Raw genomic sequence first — 22,243 nt, 5'->3', positions numbered from 1 at the left:
CGGAGAGAGAGACTGAGAGTGAGAGAAAAGGATAGAGTAAAGGAAGGGTAATGGGGTGGGGTAACATGCAGAAATCAATCACCTTAGACTTACTGCTTTACCAAGTCTCAGTCATATCCACGCCTTCACAAATCATAACCCAAATTTTATTTGACCAAATATTGTATTTCTGCTCACGGCTCATATTTAACAAAAATGAATCAGTGATGACTTATTCTGACATTTTAATGCTGTCATTCGCTTAAACATTATCTGCATCCTAGCTCGAGTAAATTGTTATTAAATTGCATGATTGCGCTAGTGCGCTACAGCTCCTTAGTGAAATTTGAACTAATAAGCAGTCAATATAGATTTACTCTTGGATTAAATGGAATTTAGATACGCTGAAGATGCCTGTGACTTTTTCAGCATGACATTAAAATCTGTGTGTCCCCGCAGTACTTTGAAATAATTCACTATTTTGATTCTTCGCTCTTTCAAATGATGTTGCTTTTGATGTCCATGTGTTCTAAAGTCAATGACTTTTGTCATGAAATGCGGGCCTTATCGAGGTCTACCGGTTGGCACACGGAGCTCAGTGTTGAGCAATCATAAGCTATTTCTGCACCCTCTTTGTTGCATGAAGCAGTTCTAGTTGAAAGAGGAGAGGATCAAAGTGTCCTTTTCACCAGTGGATCAAGGACATCATGATGGAATGTGCTAAGTTTTGAAAGCAAACATGAAGCTGTAGCATCCATTGACGGAAAAGAGATTGTCTCGCATGTGTCCCACGTAGATCCGCTTCAATTCCAAGCCGCGACAGTTCCACATACGCATGGAAGCTCTGCGCTGACACAAATGTTCTTCTGAGTGAATGATTGTTTTACTATATGTGCCATGTGATTGGCCGGTGACCAGTCCTGGCTTCCCGCCTCATCAGCAAGAATGGAACATGATTAACAAAACCAAGTAGTGATTTTGACACAATGACGCACTTTACAAAATGTTTTGTTTATTTTAAAGACATTTTAAACTTCAAGTTCATCTTAGTTCAGTTGCATTTTGGGTAAAATGTACAGCAGTGATTAAAACGAATACTGTCACAGTAGTAAAGTAACCCAGTCTTATGAAACATGAATTTACAATAGTGTTTCAGAATGTCTACCAAAAATCACAGCTTGTCTAGAATTGCATAGTTTGTTTTAATGTTATTTTTTTTGTTTTTGGTTCGCATCCCTGTTAACCGTCCAGTCGCCCAGATTGTCATGTCATGTTCCAAGTGGGTGCTATGATTAGGTACGTACATTTTTAGGCTGTTTTTGCCAAGTTTAGCTTTAGCTGTACCTCGCATCAATGAGATTCTAATATTTACTCCTTTCCTCAGTGGACCAGATGAGACCAAACACAATCATTGCAGGTTGTTTGTTTGTTTGCAAATTTTTTGATCATAGAAGATCCAGATAACAGTCGCTGAATACAACCATAAGTAACTGTAGTTTGTCTTTTACCTGGTCTACAAATCAATATTCTGTAAATTATGTATGCACACTTAAAGGACAACCGACGCCTCCGCACAAGTGGTGTCCATGATTTGTAAAACCACTTCAAATGACTTCTACTGAGCGTATTTTACAAAGATTGCACCGCATATCGTTATATTTTATGTTTTAAGACTCGCGCTGAATATTCAGGAAGTCTTGTTTTCGAGTTGATGGCGATGCCTGACGTGACGTCACGTCTGGAACGCCCCTGACCGAGAAAGCGACACACAATGCATTTTGGGTACTTTGTTTGGTTTGAAAACTTCGTGTTGATCTGTGTTGATGGCGAAATTAGAAGGAAGAAACATAAATAACGCGATGGTGAATTGTTGTGTGTTGCACAGAGACTACTATTTGATACTAGTTGACACAAATTTCCAGCAGACAAATCAGCCCATTTCCAGCGGAGCTTGGGCGCCATCTTGTGCATTTTCTGGGCGCTACATTGGAGTCCAGACGCCTCAAAATGAGATGGAAGGACTCCTTTAATCGATTGCAAACATTTATGCTTTCCTCTTCAGAACTATTTGAATCATATTCATCGCTGGATCAGTAACAAGAAAGCAAAGAGAGGCTACGATTTCTTACGCTGCATTGAATGTTTATGTTGTCCTAAAACTCAATATTCCGTGGGGCCTGGAATTGGAGTGTCAATGACAAAAACCCTGGCACTGAAGTGGACACATTTTTGCACACATCTGGCAGTGAATGAGTTAATTTTGTCACGAAGTGCCCAACCCAGATTTTGAAAGAAGTGGAACATAATCAACATGAAGACAGAAATAGCTTGGTGAGGGGGAAGAAAAGGTTTTGGAGGTGGTGAGGTTATTGGCTGATAAATCTGAAATCTTGTATTTGAGATCAGTTCAGTGGCAGAATTATCAACAAGGGGTCTTTCGAAGACCACCCGTGTCACCTGATAGCACAGCATGCATATTTGCCATACTTTTGCTGCTGATGGAAGACATTCTGCTTCTCTGGTGACAAAAAAAGAAGGCGAGAATATTAGCAGCAATGTGATGGTGCAATAAATCAATGAGACTACTGTACAATGTTATTAGATTATGCTTCTCTTACTCCCTCAGAAACACCGTCTTCTAATGCATTCGTCCTACAGTTCTACTTCATCGTCGATCTCTTTCTCTTCTGATTCAACTTGTTTAGCATCTCCTCGGCTCTCGACGTTGTCACCGTGACCATAAGCCTCTGGCTTGGTATCATCACCATCACCATCAAGAAGTAACTCATCTAGAAACTCCTCTTCATCGCTCAGAATCTCCTCCAAATGTGGCTCCTCCTTTTCAGTTTCTGCCTCATCATCTAAAGCTTCTTGCGCCGGCTCATCAGAGTCAGAATCCGCTGCTGTCAAGTTTGCTTCCTCCTCTCTGGCTCCACTTTTTTCCTCGACAAAAGGAGCCGGTACTCCCTCAGCTTCATTCACTGGCTCTGGTACAGTCTCAACATCTCCAACCATCTTTAAGAAGACAAAATACAGACAATCCCCTACTTATGAACATTTGAGTTACGAACAATGGTACATATGAATATTTTTGTAGTAACATAGGTAGTATTCTCTCCAGTTGTACATGTACAGCGATACCTCGGTTTACAAACCCCTTAACTTACGAACTTTTCGTTTTAGAAACATTACATTTATGAAAATCTGAACTATTTTTCGGGATACACACGGAGTGGTTGCTAGCTTTTAGGTGCATATGTATTGCCGATTGAGGTCCACTAGTATGATCCCTGCGATGTTGATTTTTTTTATGTGTTTTTTTTTGAGAATGACTTTAGTCTCCCCAATGTAATGCTCTTTACAATTTTCATTTTTACACTGTATTGAATAGACTACATTAACTACAATCCTTTTCTTCGATGGACCACTCCTGTACGACTGAGAGCGTACACAGACTTATTATTATTATTAATATTTAGTGTCATGATCCTGTTCTTGTGTGTCACCAGCAGATGGCAGTCGAGGGACGAGCTCTAAGTGTGGACACCTGCTGCCCAAGCTCTTACCAATTGCCATGTATTTAAGGACTGTCAAGCCGTTGTCGGATTATTCCTCACCTTGCTCATGACTTTGCTAGCAGGGGTTGAATTTTCTAGTCAATCTCACTAGTCACGCCATGTCTTGTCTCTCCTTTTTCAATTGTCATAGTACATATTCTTGTTGCTAAGATGTGTTTTGTTTTTATTTCCTTTACGTTTTGGCTCTTTTCGTTGTCTTTTCGCGACAAGCTATTTTGATTTTGCAAAACTAAAACTTGGTTTCTGTACTCTTACCTGTGCCACCTGCCACTTTAAGTTTTCCATCTGAGCGCTGACTTCTGCATGCCGGCGGCTGCTGGCTGAGTTCTGTTCCAGAACTTTCATTCGAAGTGCACTGATCTGTTCCTCCATGTCATCCTGTGTGAGCTGGTTCGATCGCTCGTTCGGCAGCAATTCTCTGAGGACAAAAACGGAGAATGTTTTTCATTGGTTTTACTTCTGCACATGATGCGTACTGAAAAACATCGAGCAACTATTCAGCCCAAACGTTTTTATAAGTTGGTGAATTCTTTCAAAATGATCATAAGTCTACCAACAGCGACTTGAAGCTACACAAAGCCGTAGCCAGCTAGGCTTTGACAAAGCAAACATAATATTACGGGTCAGAGGACAGGAGTTATTCCCCCGAAGCACAAAAAGCTGCTTTCTCCAACCTGATAGTCGCCATCTCGGTCTGGTAGGACTTCAGCTGCACTTCCAAGCCCATCAGGTGTGCGGTCTGCTGCTTCAGTTTATCCCTAAGATCACCAAAATCATTCAGTATGACTTCTGCTTCTTCTAGGCGCCCCATCATGGCTTGGATCCGCTTAGATAAATCGGTGCTTAACGTAACGAGGCCCTCGACTTGAAGTCCGACCTCCTCAAACTTCTCATTCTTCCCCTGAAACTTTGTCTGGAGCTGGCTCAGCTGCTCCACAGACACGGTGGTCCGCTGAATCTCTGCTAGACGAGATTTCATCTCCGTTTGGAGTGATAGCACCTGAGTTGGGATATCGGCCGTTTTGAGGTGCTCTGCGCTAGCTAAGGCCTCATCCACCTGCTTCTGGGCCAATATGTACGACTCTTCCAGAGAAGAGATGCGACTTTCTACATCATCTGTAACATGTACCTGCAACGAGAAGTGCAAGCAACAGGATGAGCCACTTGAAAATAATAATAATACATTTCATTTCTTAGCACCTTTCAAAACTCTCAAGGTCACTTTACAGTCACAGGATCGGTTTTTCTGCGGTTGAGAAGCGGGTGCCACATGCGCCAGCATTCACTCAACCCGGAAGTAACTCAAATAGATAGCAAGCTAGCCAGCTAGCTAACAGCTAATAGGTAGCCAGCTAGACAATTAGCTAACTAGCTAGATACATAGCTAGCTAGCCAGCCAGATAGCTCATAATAATAGTTCATTTCTAAGCGCCTTTCAAAACTCTCAAGATAGCTAATAGATAGCAAATATATTGCCAGCTAGGTAGCTAGCTATTAGATCGAAAATGGATAGCAAATAGATAGCTAGCTAAGTAGCTAGACAGATAGCAAAAGGATAGCCAGCTAGGTAGCTAGCTAATAGATTGCAAATAGATAGCTAGCTAGCTTGAGACAGAAACCAATTCTGGGCTTGATCTCGCGGACTGTTTCTGATTCCAAATCAATATGGAATCCAATGAAGCTAAGGGAACTTGCAAGGACATTACTGTTTAGGTTAAATTTGCCTCTACTATATTGTGTGAGCTTTAAATTGTTTCAAGAATGATTTGGAATGTATCCAAGGCTTCACGTTCAAATCTCTATTAAGAACCCTTTGATTCTGTGCAAATGGTGACATTAAGGTGTGATTGCTACGTTTGCCACAATTACTTCAGATTCTTGGCTATAGCATCGATTCAGATCAACATATTATCTATCGTTCATTACTATTTAGTCGGTGGCGGACCATCAAACTATGATTGGCTTGATACGAGCCAATCATAGTATGCGAAAATTGGTATGATCACAAGCCGGTAGTGACAAGAGCATACTGGCCAGAGCTAGCATACTTTATCAGTAGCGAGCTGCATAAGCAAATATGTTGTGTTGATTTAATAGCAGTTTTGTCAACCCACAATGGCTGAAGGAGGCGAAGAAATGGATTTGGTTGCAGATATACTGCTCAAGCCATTTTCAAGATGGACTTTTCAAGAAAAATGGACATCATTAAGAAAGGTTGGACAGTTATTTCCTGGCTAATGGTACCCTCTAGTGGACTTGTAGTAAACAACACACTTTTTTTCTGTCTGGTTTGATTCAGACGTAGCACTACTGAAGGCCTTGTGATGAAATCCACGACTCGCCACTATTTAACTCATTCGCTGCCAATTCCTAAATTCTGGAAGTGTGACGTGGAGCGCCATTCCCGAATTTGTTCGGGTTTTGTTTTTATGTGGGGTGCCGATAAAGCGGTGGTCAGCTCCCTGGCAATGTTTTTTCAATTCCACAAAGGGGCAGTGTTCGCCTTTTGTCCATGTTAGCGCTTTGTTACATGTATTGTATTTTGTAAAGCCACCCCCATTTCAAGCTCAGATAACTCTAGATCAAATGACTTAGGAATGAACTTTTTTTCTGATGACAGAAGGGAGTCTATGGTTTCTAACACTGTATTGGATGTTTATGTAAACCTCGGACTGGAGTGGACACACAGTATTTGCACATCGTCTGGCAGTGAATGAGTTAATATATAGCTATTTCAGTGTACACATTATTGCTGGTTACCCTGAGAGAGCTGACCAGGAAACAGTGTCAAGCCTTGTGTTCCGTATCATTTTAACTGCAGACTAAATTTAGCCATGGTACGCTACGGATCCAATTTGTGTACTGTATTATTAATAACATTATTTATATCAACTATGGGCTTTAGAGCCACCGCGTGTGAGCTGGGACACATCCCATAAGTGTAAATATGTCGTGCGTAAAATATGCTCTGCGCGGTAAATCCTACAGGACCCTCCACACCCTGCCCACCACCTTTTCCAGTGATTCCCCTCAGGCAGGAGCTACCTGCCATGCACACCAAATCAAGCAGATATTTCAACAGCTTCTTCCACCATCGCCATTAACTCCCTAAACCAGAGGTCTCTAACTCCGGTCCTCGAGGGCCGTTGTCCGACATGTTTTCCAAGTCTCCCTGTTGCAATGCACCTGAGGCTGTGTTGCAACAGGGAGACTTGGAAAACATGTAGGATTGCCGCCCTCGAGGACCGGAGTTTGAGACCCCTGCCCTAAACAGTAACCCAAATCTAACTGTATAGTGCCTCTTTGCAATTTTGCACAACCCTGTGGAACAGAATCCCATTATTATCATTACCACCATGTCATGTGGTCCGACCGAAACCCACGAAAGCATGCCGACTTAAAGGACAACCGACGTCTTCGGACGCAAGCTCATGCCATTTTGAGGTATCTGGGGGCGGGAAATGTAGCACAAAAAGAGGCAGAAAATGATTAATTCCTCACAGGAGCTTTGTCGCCAGCCTGTTTCCACGGGTTGATTAATTCCTTACATGGAGCTTTGTCGGCCTCTTCTGCCTCTTTTTTGGTGCTACACGAAGTTTTCAAACCAGCCAAGTACAGCCAAATAAATTGACGTGATGGAAGGACTGCTACAATGTGTCCTTTTTTCCGTCAGGGGCCTTCATTCAGTGACGTCACGTACGGAGTCGTCACCAACTCAAAAACAAGACTTCCTGAATATTCAGCGCGAGTCTTAAAACGTAAAATATAGCTATATGCGGTGGAATCTTTGTAGAATACGCTCAGTAGAAGTCATTTGAAGCCATTTTACAAATTATAGACACAACTTGTGCGGAGACGTCGGTTGTCCTTTACAGTTCTTACCTTATCACTTGTCTGTCGCACGGTCTCCTGTGACGCCTGGAGCTTTACCACTTCCATCTGCATTCCCATTACGGTGTCTGTCAAGTGGGTCAAAGTTTGGTGCTGCTGGTAGCAGAACCACGCTCCCGTTGCACCACCGACGACAACGACAAGACACGCAAACAACACAAACTTGTAACTATGCCCTTCCGTTCCAACTTCGGATTCCGGAATTTCACTTTTGACGTGGTCCTCTTCGTGTTTGTGGTTGCTCTTGCCCTTCCGATGCTTAGCCGTCATGGTGCCCGCACAAAGAACACGATGTTCCGGGAGAGAAGGGAAAGGAGGATGCGTGGTTGGCGCACACGCACCGCCTGACCAATTTGACTCCGGTTGAGCGCACGTTGAAGAGGCTTCGAAATCTCTGCACGAGATGAAAGAAAGTAAAAGAGGCGTGGACAGTCGTAGTTACTTTTTTTAGACGGTCCATTCAGGAAGGGTCGCATGGCAACCTGCTCCTGGGCGCTATTTTTTACTGCGGATGATATCCGAGCAGGTTGCAGGGCGCGTTCTTGTCATTTTCATCATTTACACCAGGGGTTTCAAAGTCATTTTTTGCCGCGGGCCACATTGCAGTTATGGTTTCCTCTCGAGGGCCGTTATGAATTTGGGGAACCCATTACAATGTTTAAATCCCTTCAAATATTACATATAGAGCACACAGAAAATTAATGAATAACTCGTTTTCAAATCTGAAGTCAAGAATAATGACTTTTATCGTGGTTGACATCCAAAAATATGACATTTTGGCTCAGATTTTAACAATCATCATGGAATTTAACAAGTTTGATTTGCTTTCGCGGGCCGAAAAAAATGATGTGGCGGGCTGGATTTGGCTCGCGGGCCTTCACTTTGACACCTGTTATTTACACCTTTAACCCCAGTTTTGTTTGTTTGTGGCTTTCTCACGTTGAACGTGCTCGACATGTTAAATTTAAGAAATCATAAATCAGGATATTTTCGTACTCGCGACTCTGCTGCGTGTTAAAATAATGTGAGCGTCAAAAGTATCAATTAGAAGTAAATAAAACAAATGTTTTCATTGTTTATTTATTTATTCACGTATAAACATTCAATTAGTATAAAAATGTATTTTTTTTTTTTGCATTTTCTTTTGTTTCACTTAATTATTATTGTGAGTATTGTGGTGAGTATTGTGGTCAATAGTTGCTTTATAAAGTGAGTATTGTCGTCAAAATAAGGAGTCTCTCGACCAAATCGTGACATGTATGCGTCGTAACCGATGTTATTTGAAGCAAAACTTCAACTTTTACTACTTTAAATGGCCCAACATTTTTTTTTCGAATGTTTATATGTTTACATGAGTATTATTCACTTTGCATTCACTGTGAATTTGTGTCAATCGTTGTGCGCTACAATTATGTCACCGCCATGTCTCCAGCAGGTGGCGGAAGAGCGCCTTCGCTCCAGCTTGCACACTTTCTGCCAATGATAATAACCGAGTACATGTATATGTAATAATAATAATAATAATACATTTAACGTAATAGTTGTGTTAAGTTCATATTGTCTAATTTACAACAGATTCCTTTTTTACAGACAGTGGTGGTGACGCTCTGATGAAGGCGGAAGTATACGCCGAAACATGTAAGGTAATTGAACACCTAAAAAAAGCCACTGTCTGTAACAAAATAATCTGTTGTAAATTAAATAATATATTTCATTTATAAGCGCCTTTCAAAACTCTCAAGGTCACTTTACAGTCACGGGATCAGTTTTTTGCTGTGGGTGAGCAGTGGCAGCCACGTGCGCCAGCGTTCACTCAACCCGGAATAACTCGGATAGAAAGTTAGCTGGCTAGCTAATCGATAACTAATAGCTAGCTAGATAGCTAGCTAGATCGCTTATAGATAGCAAGTAGCATAGAGATAGCAAATATATAGCTAACTTGGTAGCCAGCTAGCTAGCTAATAGATAGCATATAGAATATTCATTTATAAAGGATTTTTAATTGTAATATACACCCGCCCAAAATAATTGGTTTGCTTTCACGTACTGTACTTTGTACGTAATGTACTTTCATGATGTGGCCGGCCAGATTTGGCCCCCGGGCCTTGACTTTGACACCTGTTGTGTACGGTATTCATAATAATAATAATAAATTTCATTTATCAGCGCCTTTCAAAACTCTCACGGTCACTTTATAGTCACAGGATCCGTTTTTCTTTGGGCGAGCAGCGGCAGTCACACGCGCCAGCATTCACTCAACCCGGGAATAACTCTAATAGATCAAGTTATCTAGCTAGCTAATGGATAACTAATAGATAGCTAGCTAGCTAGCTAATTAGACACCTAATAGATTGCAAATAGATAGCTAGCTAGGTAGCCAACAACGGTGACCCCGTTCAATCGGGAATAACTCAAATACAGTGAGACCTCAACTTACGAACTTAATTGGTTCCCAGACAGAGTGTGTAAGGCGAAAAGTGTGTATCTCAAAAAAAATCCCATAGGAAACCATTAAAATGGGAATAATCTGTTCCCGGGTTTCCATAAAATATACTTTTCAACTAAATAAGCCTTAAAACTACACACAAAATACCTTATTCTATGTATAATAAATGTGCCATTGTATTGTAATGAAAGAAATACACTGCATTGTATCATAAAGTCACTTTATTTACATTTGTGATGGTCATTTATGGCTTGATGGAATGGCGTTGGAGGTCGAAGGTCAAAGGGAATCGCTGTTTGGAAAGAGAGGCGCATTACATGACGACTGTAATTAAAGAAATAAAAAGGTTGTAAGATAAGGTGTTTTTAAGTTGAGGTCTCACTGTAGATCAAGTTAGCTAGCTAGCTAATAGATGACTAATAGAAAATATAGAGATAACTTGTAAATAGAATACAAATAAATGGGCATTCATTTTTTGCTTCTCGACATATGAGTCATTAGTCATCGGTCTGGCTCCCCCTACATGAAAAAAAAAACAACAACATGGGATTCAGGCATTAACCTGAGCATTTATTGTGTTGTTTCAAGAGTGGATTGGTGGGTGGGTACCTGTATTTTTTTTGAATGGATGCTGGAATACCCATGATTTCATTTTTGCATAGGTTTTGCCTGTCTGTAGACAACTGCCCACTTTAGTGATAGGGTAGGAAAAAAATCACAAACACCATGCAGAAAGAAGTGAAAGGCACGATAACCATAGATATCAGATTCACCACTTTGGATGTGTAGAATATTTCATTTCGTGGGGATGTGTGTTCTTTTAGAGATGTGGCATGGGCCAATCAAACGAAGCCCACGTGTTGGTAAGCTGCCATCATTTCAGGGCACAACATAAACATCTGAGAACTCCCCAGCAGACATTCCTTTTCAACATCCTAGCTCTAACTACTGTTGAGAAAAAATACAAGCATATATGACACAGATAAATAATTTGATTTCTTTACACATAGAATGACCACTCCGTCTTCACTTGATGGTCTTTTACTCCGAATGCACGCTTTCCAAAGATGACACACACCACACCCATCACATTTTCTTCCTACTTGATAACAGACGTGGAAACAAATAAAAACAAAAATAAGCAGGATACATTTTTTGAGCTTTGCATTGTATACACATGCGCATACATCCAGCTACAATTTGCACACATAGCTCTAATCTCATCAAGATTTCAGTTTCATGTCTCTCCCCTACACAACACATACTGTATTATAAACAGGGTGGGAGGGACTAATATCCATTTATACTTTCATTAGCTAATTCACTGCCAGACAAAAATGTGTCCACTCCAGTGCTAGGGTTTTTGTCATTGTCACTCGAAATTCAGGACCCACAGAATATTGAGTTTTAGGACTACATAAACATTCAATGCAGCTTAACCTTAGGCTCTCTTCTTTAATCAGGAAAAAAAGAGGTAATTCCTAAATTATATGGGTCTGGATTTATAAGAGCTTGAAAATAGGGCGGCTGTTCAAAATACGATGCAATACATACACATTGGTATATATAGCGTTTTAACAACAGCTGAAACTGGAACAAAGCGCTAACATGGATCTTCTTTAATCAGATAAAAAGTTAATTCCTAAATTATATGGGTCTGGAGTTATATGAGCTTGAAATGAGGGCAGCTGTCCAAAATACAATGCAATATATATATATATATAATATATATATATATATATATATATATATATATATATATATATATATATATATATATATATATATACATACAATGCATTATATTGCATTGTATTTTGGACAGCTGCCCTCATTTCAAGCTCATATAACTCCAGACCCATTTCATTTACGAGTTAACTCTTTTTTTTTCCTGATGAAAGAAGAGTCTAAGGTTCCTTACGCTGCATTGAATGTTGAGGTAGTCCTAAAACTCAATATTCTGTGAGTCCTTGAAGTCGAGTGACAATGACAAAAACCCTGGCACTGGAGTGGACACTTTTTTCACACGTCTGGCAGTGAATGAGTTTAAAAGAATAATTAAACATGGGTGGTTAAAAAAAACTGCAATTCACTTTATAAAGATTTGTGAAATATCACTAGTCCACCCTTAATTCTGTTGGATGTCCAAGCGGACTTTCGAGAAGGTGTTCCGTAGGCATGCTTGCACTGCCTCGACTCAGTTATTTTCATTGTGCTCCTCAGTAAAATGCGATTCAAATTGGGGGTCAGGGGGGTCATGGATGCAGCCCTTTCCATTTTGAAAAGGGCAGTCAAAGGGATGCAGGGAGCGTTCACGAGCTTTGCCATCCAACAGATTACTTGCAATTCTTCTTAGAATATTTACAAGAATAATAAAGGACTGCTATCATATTTTTTTTTTTGTTTTTTTTTTTTGAGGGGGTGGGAGCAAGTGAAAGAATCACCAAAAGAAAAAACACAAGCGCACAGCACATCACAAAAACATTCGACTCACAAAAATGAATGACTGTGCAAACGTTACATCCATCTTCCCAATAATGTACAAATATTTTACACTTCAGCACCATTGTTTAATATTGTTTAATACATATCATTAAGCTAAACCTCTAGTTGGACAATGATAAAGGTTTTGGTATGCATACAGGAACAAATAGTGGGTGGTGATTTTCAAAAGACCCCCAAAAAGTTTTCGTGAAGCAAAAAAAAAAGGAAGTTATGCATCAAACCATCACACTTTTTCGTGAAAGTAAAGAATCACAGCGCACACTGTGGCTGGTGTGTGCTGGGCACATTGCTTCTGCCGCACAATTGAATGGTCATTATCACGCCGTGTGCTAAGTTTGAATGTATTGATCTTGTCTTCATGAACAGATTGATATTGATGGAACCATGCACATATTTGCAAAACCAACAAAACGAAGTCAAGAGCTGTACCATTAATTCCGGTCTCGACACACTTGCGACACATACGCACAAGGCTAATCTCCAAATATTTGACTCAAATATATAATGAACCTCACTAGTTTTTGATTAAAAAGCTAACTTAAAGGACAACCATCGCCTCCGGACAAGTTGTGTCCATAATTTGTAGAATCACTTGAAATGACTGCTATTGATCGTATTTTACAAAGATTCCACGGCATATAGCTATATTTTACGTTTTAAGACTCGCGCTGAATATTCAGGAAGTCTTGTTTTCGAGTTGGTGACGATTCGTGACGTCACGTCAGGAACGCCCCTGACCGAGAAAGCGACACAAGCAATGCATTTTGGGTACTTTGTTTGGTCTGAAAACTTCGTGTTGATGGCGATATTAGAAAGAAAACACATAAATAACGCAATGGTGAATCGTTGTGTGTTGCACCAAGACCACTATTTGATACTAGTTGACACAAATCAGCAGACAAATCAGCCCATTTCCAACGGAACTTGGGCGCCATCTTGTGAATTTTCTGGGACGCTCCATTGGAGTCATGACGGCTCGAAATTGATACGAAAGGACTTCTTTCATCGATTGCAAACATTTATGCTTTCCTCTTCAGAACTATTTGAATCATATTCATAACTGGATAAGTAACAAGAAAGCATCTTCTCCGAATCTGAAGCCATTGTTTTGATTCTAGAGCAAGGCAAACTTTTGTCATTCATTGAAGGTGCGCCTTATACTCCGCTGCACCTTACATATGGAAAAAGTTTGGAAATACACCATCCTTTTGGGAGTGCGCCTTATACACTGGAAAATACGGTATCGTAATGCTATGAGTAAATGATGAGCTGCTTTCGTTGCGAGAAAAAAAAAATTCAGCCAAGTCACGCATAATTCCCACAATTTTCTTGTCTGTTCAATCTGAGAAGATCGCTCATTCATGTTCAATGAGTCATGAAGTTATACCTCATTACTGTTGCAAAAACAAAAGCGCCTTGGGAAAGAGTCCAATACATTTTACTAAACAGAGGGAATGAAAAGGGCTTTATATTGAATTAAACTTTCATGACCAATGTGTTGCTTTTTTTTAGACATTGCAGAAAAGATAGTTAAATTCTAATCAGTTCTGCTCTGAGGGCTTCACTGCAAAATAGAGAGAATCCAATTAGTCTAAAGTGTATTACAAACCCAATTAGTTAAAAAGTTGAATGCAACGAATGCGTATAAAGTTGACTATGATCTCTTAATGCCCTCAGAGTAAATGATGTCCCCCAGTTCCTCTGGGAGTCTAGTGGCGGAAGTTACGCTTGCTAGGCTGGTGCAGGAAGGTGTTTCGAGCGCGACTTGGGTGACGGGGGATCTGCTCCCTGGTGCGGTTTTGGCGATGGATGCGGTTGCGGCTCAGGTGGCGACTTTCCATCCGAGCTTTGCTGCGCTGGACTCTGGCCACATGGGCGACTTTAGGCTGGACATAAGGTCCAAAACTCACCCTGAAAGGACCGGGGGTGTGGGTGGCTGGAGCAGCACTTGGCTCGGCTACTCTGCTGTAGGATGGGAGACAACGGGTAAATGCGATTGTTTGAGTTAGATTAGGTCTGTGTAGGCCTCTATTCTTCTATCCCTGGTACTGGTTTCACCTCATTAGCATGACTAAGACTATGTGGTATCGTTTGTTGTAAATACTGTCTAAAACCCCGGAAGCCAAGATTAGATTAGATTAGATTGGATTAGATTAGGTCTGTGTAGGCTCTCAGTCGTACAGGTGTAGTCCATCGTCAATGAAAAGGTTTCTTCAGCCGTCATCTGTACAACACCTACATCTGTGTAGGTGTTGGACTTTTTGCCCCTCATGCGAAGAACTTCGTCAGCAAACTAAATTTGTGCTGGTAACCCTGGGGCTATATCGCTAATGGACAGAGGTGGAAGTGCCAGACCTCTGCTCTGATAGGTCCGTGTGCCCATCCCCTGGTCCTTCCTCTAAAGTTGGGGAGCAGTGGAGCACTCCTTGAAGCTAATCTGTTTACCTCTATTGCTCTAGCCCTGGCTCTGGTTTCACCTCATTAGCATGACTAAACCTATGTGGTATTCGTCTAAGAGGTCTGTTGTAAGCACGGTCTAAATTAAACCTCCCTGAAGCCAAGATTAGATTAGTCAAATCTGTGTAGGCTCTCAATCGTACAGTAGTGGTCAGTCGATGTAAAGGTTTCTTCAGCCGTCATCTGGACTTCTCTAAAGGTGTCGGACCTTTCACTCCTCATCCGAAGAACTTCGTCATCAAACTAAAGTTGTGCTGGTAACCCTGGTGCGATATCCCTAATGGACAGAGGTGGCCGTGCCAGATTTCTGCTTTGATAGGTCCGTGTGCCCACCCCCTTTCTCTGATAGGTCCATGTGCTGGACCCCTGCTCTGATAAATCCCTGATTTAAAGTTGGGGGAGCAGTGGACCACTCCCTAAAGCCATTCTGATTACTTCTATTTGTCTATCCCAGGCTCTAGTTTCACTAAATTAGCACGATTAAGCCTACGTGGTATCTGCCCAAGAAGTCTGTTCTAAACACCGTCTAAATTAAACCTCCCTGAAGACAAGATTAGATTAGATTAAATTAGAATAACCTTTATTCAGATCACAGTGCATACATTGGTCATGATGTTACTATGCTGGTCGTTGAATTCCTCACCTCACACTACTGGCCATGCTCAGGATGCTTTCCTCGCCCACCACAGAGAGATTCCCATTGGAGACCATGGATAGGTTGCTCGGCAAGACATACACGGACATGCTGGGGTGCTCGATGAGCAGGTCCTCCATGGGGCTCGTCTCTGCCGTGGCTCCTTCTGCAGTAAAACAGGGGGGAGGGGTGACAAACCAGCTCTCATCCATGCAGCCTTTCTCGGAGCCTGCCCTACTGCTAGCCCCGCTGCCCCCACACTCTCTCCCAGCAGGAGACGTCGACTGAGAAGTCGAGGAGGCTGTGGACAGTCTGGCCCGTCTTGACAATGTAGTGACGCCTGAGTTTGATGTTTTCGGACAAACCGTGGGGTCTGTCGGTAATATTGTCCCCTGCGCTCGGTTGATACGTGTCCTCCGTCGCTTGTTTGGTAAACGGGGACTAGAAGTTACGGATTCGGTCCGTGTTTGAGCATCTTCCAGGTTTGATTGGTTAATGTCTGAGATGGGGTATGTAATAGTAAACTGGGCCTGTGTCTCAGTCTCAGTGTCGGCTTGTATCATGCAACCAGACGCATCTAAGCGCATGATATCAGGGATGGGGATGCCAATAATTTGGAGGTGGGGAGTATTTGATGCAAATGCCGTGCGGGTAGATGGGATCATTTTTTGGCAATCACATACGCACGCGCACGCATACCAGTATGGGGGATGTAAGGGTGTGTACAAAAAAAATCAGGGTGAAAGGGGAGAAGAGGGAGCAAGAAAACACAAAACATAAAAGAGTCACATCATTAGTTGTTGACCCTCTTGGGTTTTGAATGAGTTCTCCTCGTTTTTGTTGTCTGAGTGGCATCTGAAGACAGACATTTTTGAAACCACTTTGTCATGATTGGTATCATAAACAAGAAGGAGTTAGGTTCATGTTCAAAATGAACTGCATCCTTCCATTGTCTGCCTGAAAACAACTCAAGTAGGTTTGCCTCCTGGGCCTGTTGTACCTGATCAATTCCTGACCATATACACCCTCCACATCGCCTCAAAAGAATGATGTTCAATAGAAGTGGGGACAGCGATTGCGCTCTTTAAAGGACAACCGACGCCTCCGGACAAGTTGTGTGCATTGCAAATGCATTGACATGATGGAAGGACTGCTACAATGTGTCCTTTTTTCGGTCAGGGGCGTTCCTTCGGTGACGTCACGTACGGACTCGTCACCAACTCAAAAACAAGACTTCCGGAATATTCAGCGCGAGTCTTAAAACGTAAAATATAGCTATATGCGGTGGAATCTTTGTAAAATACGCTCAGTAGAAGTCATTTGAAGCCATTTTACAAATTATGCGCTTATAAATCCAATGTATTATTAATGTTGTATTGATAGTTGTATTATAATGAATATTTATTTTTATTATTATTATTATTATTATTATTATCGGGCAGAGTGAACGCTGGCGCGAATGGCTGCGGCTGCTCACCTGCACGCAAGAAAATATCCCGTGACTGTAAAGTGTCCTTGAGAGTTTTGAAAGGCGCTTAGAAATGAAATGGATTATTATTATGGACACAACTTGTCCGGAGACGTCGGTTGTCCTTTAAGTGTACAATACTCGTCAGCTTTTTTTTTATTTTCACCATTTTTTTTTTCAAAACGGGGGCGTTTACCTCTTTCGACAGCAATGGCCGACATAGGTAAATACAATTCAATCAAAATTGCCAACAGTAGCCCAAACAGGAAATGAGCAGTGAAAAAGCTAGAATAATTTATTTCATCTGCGAGCCAGATGCAATCATCAAAAGAGCCATAAATGGCTCGAGAGCCATAGGTTTCCAACCCCTGGTGTAAGGTTTCTCACGCTGTATTGAATGTTTATATAGTCCTAAACCTCAATATTCTGTGGGTCCTGCAAATTGAGTGAAAATGACAAAAACCCTGGCACTGGAGTGGACACATTTTTGCACATGTCTGGCAGTGAATGAGTTAAAGTCAATGTCACTAGTTTTCTCAATTTAGCAGGCGTCGTATTTCACTTTACTTTCCGAGGCTATCGTGCAGTCAAACTACTACTACTCACCAGGCAGGTTGACAAGCATCCATCCTTCCTCGTCGGCCTCTGTCACGCAGGGACTAGGTCCCTTCAGCTCAGCTGCCACTTCTTCTACCTCCCCAAACAGCAAGTTGCTCAGACGTTGAAACATGGCCTTAAGTTTTGAAGACTTGACGCTCAAAAAAATAATACTAATAATAAATAAAAAGCTCTAGCTGCCTTTGAATTTTATTTGTTTTCACTTAAGACTTGAAGCGGTGTAATATTATTATTACTACTGTGTTTGACTTTGATTTGCTTTGACTCCAAGCCCTTTACTGAATCTTGGTTTGGATGAAGGTAGGATGGGCTTCAGTAGTGCAAATGTAAGGGTTCACTTGGTTTGGAGCAAAGGCCTGAAAGAGAGCAAACGATAATAATGGTGTTACTCATTGTGTTACTGACATTTTAGAAAAATGTTTCATCATCAAATAGTGGTAGAAAGACAACATTTTGCCATCCCTCCAAACAAAACCCAGGCATTGTGGTTTCGCTCTTGTTTGAATGATAGCTCTGGTTTGCTTCAATACAACCACCACAAATAAATATTATGTGGACCTGAATTAGATTAGATTATTATTATTATTATTTAATTTTTTTTCATTTGTAAGCGCCTTTCAAAACTCTCAAGGTCACTTTACAGTCACAGGATGAAGTTTGTCTGTGGGTGAGCAGCGGCAGCCACACTCAACCCGAAAGTCAATAGATAGAAAGCTAGCCAGCTAGTCGATAGCTAATAGATATCCAATAGCCCGGAATAACTCAAATAGAGAGAAAAGCCATCCAGCTAGCTAATAGCCAGTTAAAAGATACTGTCGATAGCTAGATAGATAGCTAGCCACCTAGATAGCCATATAGCTCATAGATAGCTAGCTGATACACTGTATTATCGGCCTAGATTAGACTAGGTTAGGTCTGTGTAGGCTATCAGTCGTACAAGATTGGTCCGTCGAGGAAAAGGTTTCTTCAGCCGTCATCTGTACTTATTTGACGGTGTCGGGCGTCTCGCTCCTCATCCGAAGAGCTTCATCAGCAAACTAAAGTTGTGCTGGTAACCCTAGCCCTATAGATATCCCTAATGGACAGAGGTGGCTGTGCCAGACCTCCTTCTGCTGGAGCACTTTGCCACCTCTTTCCATTAGGGTTGCCAGCACAACTTTAGTTTACTGACGTAGTTCTTTGGATAAGGAGCAAAATGTCCGACACATTCAAAGAGGTACTGATGACAGCTGAAGTAACTTTATCCTCGATGTACCACTCCTGTACGACTAAGAGCCTACACAGACAGTCAAAAATCTTTTTTTTTCTACAGAATCGTTTTTACCGGTCATGTAGAGAGAATACTGGATATACATTTCATTTGTTCAACACCATGGTTAATTTTAACAGCCCAAATAATCATATCATTTGTTTAATTATTACCTCCTTGAGTCAAAACAAAGCAAATATATATTGATATATAAAGTCAAGTTTTGTTTCAGATCTTTCATTGGATCCCATGATAATACAAGGTTTGGATGTGTGATTTAAAAAAAATGCTTGTGTAAGGAATGCAACAACAGGGAGTGGTGAATGACATTAAGCAACACACAGAAATTACACATTTAGAGAGCATTAAAGGTGAATGAGGTAAACACTGTAGAATTTTTAAAAAAAAGTGAATGACTTGAAATGGTCATCACATGTGCCGCGAATAACTTTGGGGTCCACTGGAAACTACTGTATTTTCCGGTGTATAAGGCGCACCCAAAATCCTTGGTTTTCTTCAAAACCCTGGATTAACCCTTATACACAGGTGCGCCTTATCTGTAATGTAATATTAAGCCACAAGAGGTCTCGCAACTACTGTCAGCAGCCATCGACTCCATTTCCCCCTGTAGATGAAGTAGTGTGTAAACCCAGCCTCTTGTAATGTGTTGTACCTTACATTTAGAAAACTTTTATGTATTTATATATAATATTTGTGGGCCAAGGTGGGCCTTTGTAGTTCAATGCGCCTTATATATGGAAAAAGTTTAAAAATACATCATTCATTGGGAGTGCGCATTATATTCCGGTGCTCTTTATACACCAGAAAATACGGTATATACAGTAATCTGCAGCTTTAGCCGTCTATGAAATTGTGCCTTGTTTGTTACCATTAAGATAGCAGAGTTTAATATCAACTGGGAGTGGCAATAAACAATTGACACTATTATTGTCAAGATTAGCTCACTATGTGCCAAACTGCTTTTTATTGAGTTGAATTGGGTTCACTGCGACAAACAACACTAGTCATGTCATTTTTTTTGTTCTTTTGACTTCAAGATGGCGACGCGAAAGTGGCTGCCTTTTCAGCAGCTCCTGTATTTAGTTTTTCTACTTCTTTCATTCATTTCATCTTGCTTTCATAACTTTGCTGCTATGAAATGTAAATGTCTCCACTACGAGACTAATAAAGGTAAATCCAATCCAATGAAAAACTGATATCCACACACTTGTTGTTCAAGAGGGTGTTCCAAAAGTCCTTGTAAGTCTATTTTACGACTCATCGATTAAAAATTCAATTCTACGGCGATATCTCTATCGACACACGAACACGGTGTTACAGATGAAAAGTGCCCATTTGCCTTTAGGGGCGGGGTTTATATAGTAGGCGTGGCCCGAGATTGAAAACAAGTTATTTACGTCATAAAAACGTCACGAAATCGGGGAAAAACGTCCCAGGCATAAAACGCAGCGAAATTGTCCGACACGGTCGCCGTGAAAAATACGTTCTACTGTATTCAACATAGCGTCATTATTCTACGTATCGACCACCGTCTAATATATGAGCGATAAATTTGTTACGCGAAACTATAGCATCGGTCGTTCTGTTTTAGCAATACAAGTCGACGGCAGAATGCGGAGCCAGCCAGCTAGCGGCAGACTTTGGTATGGGTTATAGTATCCAGGTTACTGATGAATAATCCGTGTAAACCCTCCATTTGAAGGATCAAACTAATGACAGTTGAGGCTGACGCGGCCGACGCAACAAAACGTCGAAAATAACAGCGATGTTGACCTCAAATGTCCGCCTCTGTGAAAACATCAACATCCGCCATCGAGCAATTGGTGCATCTTGCACAACAGCGGATGCACAATGCAGATTGCTGTCATCGTCCGAGAAAAAAGGCGTTAAAAAAACAAACGCTAAATACGCTTTGAATCACTCGGCATTAAAATTTTTATGTTGTGCAGGTAGGTGACAATAAGCGATGGATTTTTTTTTCAACAATGTCGAGTGAAAATTCATCTTCATATCTGCCATTTGCTAAAGTAGAGAGTACGACGAAAAAAATACAATAGAGAAAGCGGCTTACCTGCCTTTGCAATATTAGTCAAGTTGTAAACAAGATGACACACAGTAGAACTACAAATTTTAAAGCATAGCTTTAGATAGCCTTTAAGAGAGGTAGTTAAAACACCATCGTATAAAAATAAAAGGCTTTCTTCTCAGAAGAAAAGCTTCGTGTAAAATATTACACCAGTGTTTCAGATCATAACATCTGCAGGTTTTCAAGCCTCCTCTGTGGTTTCTCCTCCTATTTATTGCTGCCTACAGCTGATCCTCAGATCAGTATGTAGAACGTACAAAACAGCTGATTGTGAGATCACAAAACGCAGGAGACGCCTTCGTCCCGCCCACAAGAAACCAGCGGACCAATCAAAATCGGCCACAAGCCAAAAGCTGGAATTGTGGCGAACAGTAAAAGTGGGGGCGGGGCTGGGGCGGAGACTTTCGACCAGCACCCAGAGAGAACTGAAGGACTTGACCTAGCTGATCTCTGACCAGCAGCACGCATTGCTGCGGCTATTGTATACAAGGCAAAGTTGGGGGATGGTTACTGACTCTGAGTCAGTCATCTCACACGGTCTGCGCTATATGAGGGCCCGCGAGGGACAAAACTCAGAATGACCTCGCATCGATACTGAAAGCGTCATTGCAACGTACCATTCACGAGAACAAATTATTTTGTCAAGTTGATGAGGGAAATTACTTTGCTCACAAGTAATTTTATTTGTTTGTCCTTGAGCGCCACAAAGTGTCCTTGAGCGCCGGAGATTATATTATAGATCAGAAACAGTGGTTCAAGTGAGTACAGAGCTGGAGTGACAACGCACACAGGGTTGTGCATAATTGCATAGCGCCACTGTACAGTTAGATTTGGGTTACTGTTTAGAGAGTTACTGGAAGTTAATGTTTGTTATTCTCTTTTTGCTCTTTATTTTCGTATTATTTGACCTTTGGATATTTCGTTTGTGCACTTGCATCTGAAAATTGTTACATGCCTTGACCAATGATGTCTTGTAGTTGATTAAGAGGAGGAAGTTGTACCTTTAAGCTATCTATCTATCTATCTATCTATCTATCTATCTATCTATCTATCTATCTATCTATCTATCTATCTATCTATCTATCTATCTATCTATCTATCTATCTATCTATCTATCTATCTATCTATCTATGATCTATCTATATATATATATCTATATATATATATATATATCTATATATATATATATATATATATATATATATATATATATATATTGACCATAGATAGATAGATAGTATGAAGATTGTTGTTCCTCTCTGTGCCCTGTAATTGGCTGGCAACAAATTCAGGGTGTACCCCACCGACTGC

At 41.1% G+C, this 22,243-nt stretch overlaps 2 protein-coding genes and 1 long non-coding RNA gene across 6 annotated transcripts in view; 1 reads left to right on the top strand and 2 right to left on the bottom strand.

Annotated features, from left to right (window-relative positions):
* Positions 1 to 22,243, top strand: part of LOC148902793 (uncharacterized) — a 32,587-nt gene that overhangs the window by 5,805 nt on the left and 4,539 nt on the right. The window contains exon 2 of the long non-coding RNA XR_016114324.1: positions 9,039 to 9,091. This is a non-coding gene — a long non-coding RNA (uncharacterized LOC148902793). The remainder of the gene's footprint in view (positions 1 to 9,038; positions 9,092 to 22,243) is intronic.
* On the bottom strand, positions 972 to 8,578 carry LOC148902795 (uncharacterized). Its single transcript, XM_088991049.1, has 4 exons — positions 7,440 to 8,578; positions 4,232 to 4,686; positions 3,813 to 3,975; positions 972 to 2,994 (listed from the first exon to the last, which is right to left on the bottom strand). Exons 1-4 carry the CDS (start codon positions 7,716 to 7,718, stop codon positions 2,632 to 2,634), a joined length of 1,260 nt encoding a protein of 419 aa, XP_088847175.1. The 5' UTR covers positions 7,719 to 8,578; the 3' UTR covers positions 972 to 2,631.
* tp53inp2b (tumor protein p53 inducible nuclear protein 2b) lies at positions 11,770 to 21,199 on the bottom strand. 4 transcript variants are annotated; one of them, XM_088991025.1, is made up of 4 exons: positions 20,918 to 21,199; positions 17,565 to 17,932; positions 15,500 to 16,067; positions 11,770 to 14,361 (listed from the first exon to the last, which is right to left on the bottom strand). In XM_088991025.1, the coding sequence occupies exons 2-4, from the start codon at positions 17,686 to 17,688 to the stop codon at positions 14,109 to 14,111; spliced, it is 945 nt and encodes a 314-aa protein (XP_088847151.1). In that variant the 5' UTR covers positions 17,689 to 17,932; positions 20,918 to 21,199; the 3' UTR covers positions 11,770 to 14,108. The 4 variants fall into 4 exon arrangements, with proteins under 4 accessions (XP_088847151.1, XP_088847132.1, XP_088847141.1 ...); XM_088991006.1 differs by having other exon boundaries at positions 11,772 to 14,364; positions 20,918 to 21,190; XM_088991015.1 differs by having other exon boundaries at positions 11,772 to 14,364; positions 20,922 to 21,190.

The sequence above is a fragment of the Hippocampus bargibanti genome, linkage group LG01, assembly GCF_051943395.1.
Source record: "Hippocampus bargibanti isolate YZ-2025 linkage group LG01, ASM5194339v1, whole genome shotgun sequence".
NCBI classification, from domain to species: Eukaryota; Metazoa; Chordata; class Actinopteri; order Syngnathiformes; family Syngnathidae; genus Hippocampus; species Hippocampus bargibanti.
The sequence above is the reverse complement of the archived record's forward strand: the minus strand, read 5'-3'. Positions and strand labels throughout refer to the sequence as shown.

Coding starts and splice junctions, on each gene's coding strand:
- LOC148902795 (XM_088991049.1), bottom strand. CDS start 7,718: ATGACGGCTAAGCATCGGAAGGGCAAGAGCAACCACAAACACGAAGAG. Junction 4,687..7,439: donor TGCGACAGACAAGTGATAAG/GTAAGAACTGTA, acceptor TTCTCGTTGCAG/GTACATGTTACAGATGATGT. Junction 3,976..4,231: donor ACCGAGATGGCGACTATCAG/GTTGGAGAAAGC, acceptor TTTTGTCCTCAG/AGAATTGCTGCCGAACGAGC.
- tp53inp2b (XM_088991006.1), bottom strand. CDS start 17,688: ATGTTTCAACGTCTGAGCAACTTGCTGTTTGGGGAGGTAGAAGAAGTG. Junction 16,068..17,564: donor GATGCTTGTCAACCTGCCTG/GTGAGTAGTAGT, acceptor TCATGCGCTTAG/ATGCGTCTGGTTGCATGATA. Junction 14,365..15,499: donor AGCATGGCCAGTAGTGTGAG/GTGAGGAATTCA, acceptor CCCATCCTACAG/CAGAGTAGCCGAGCCAAGTG.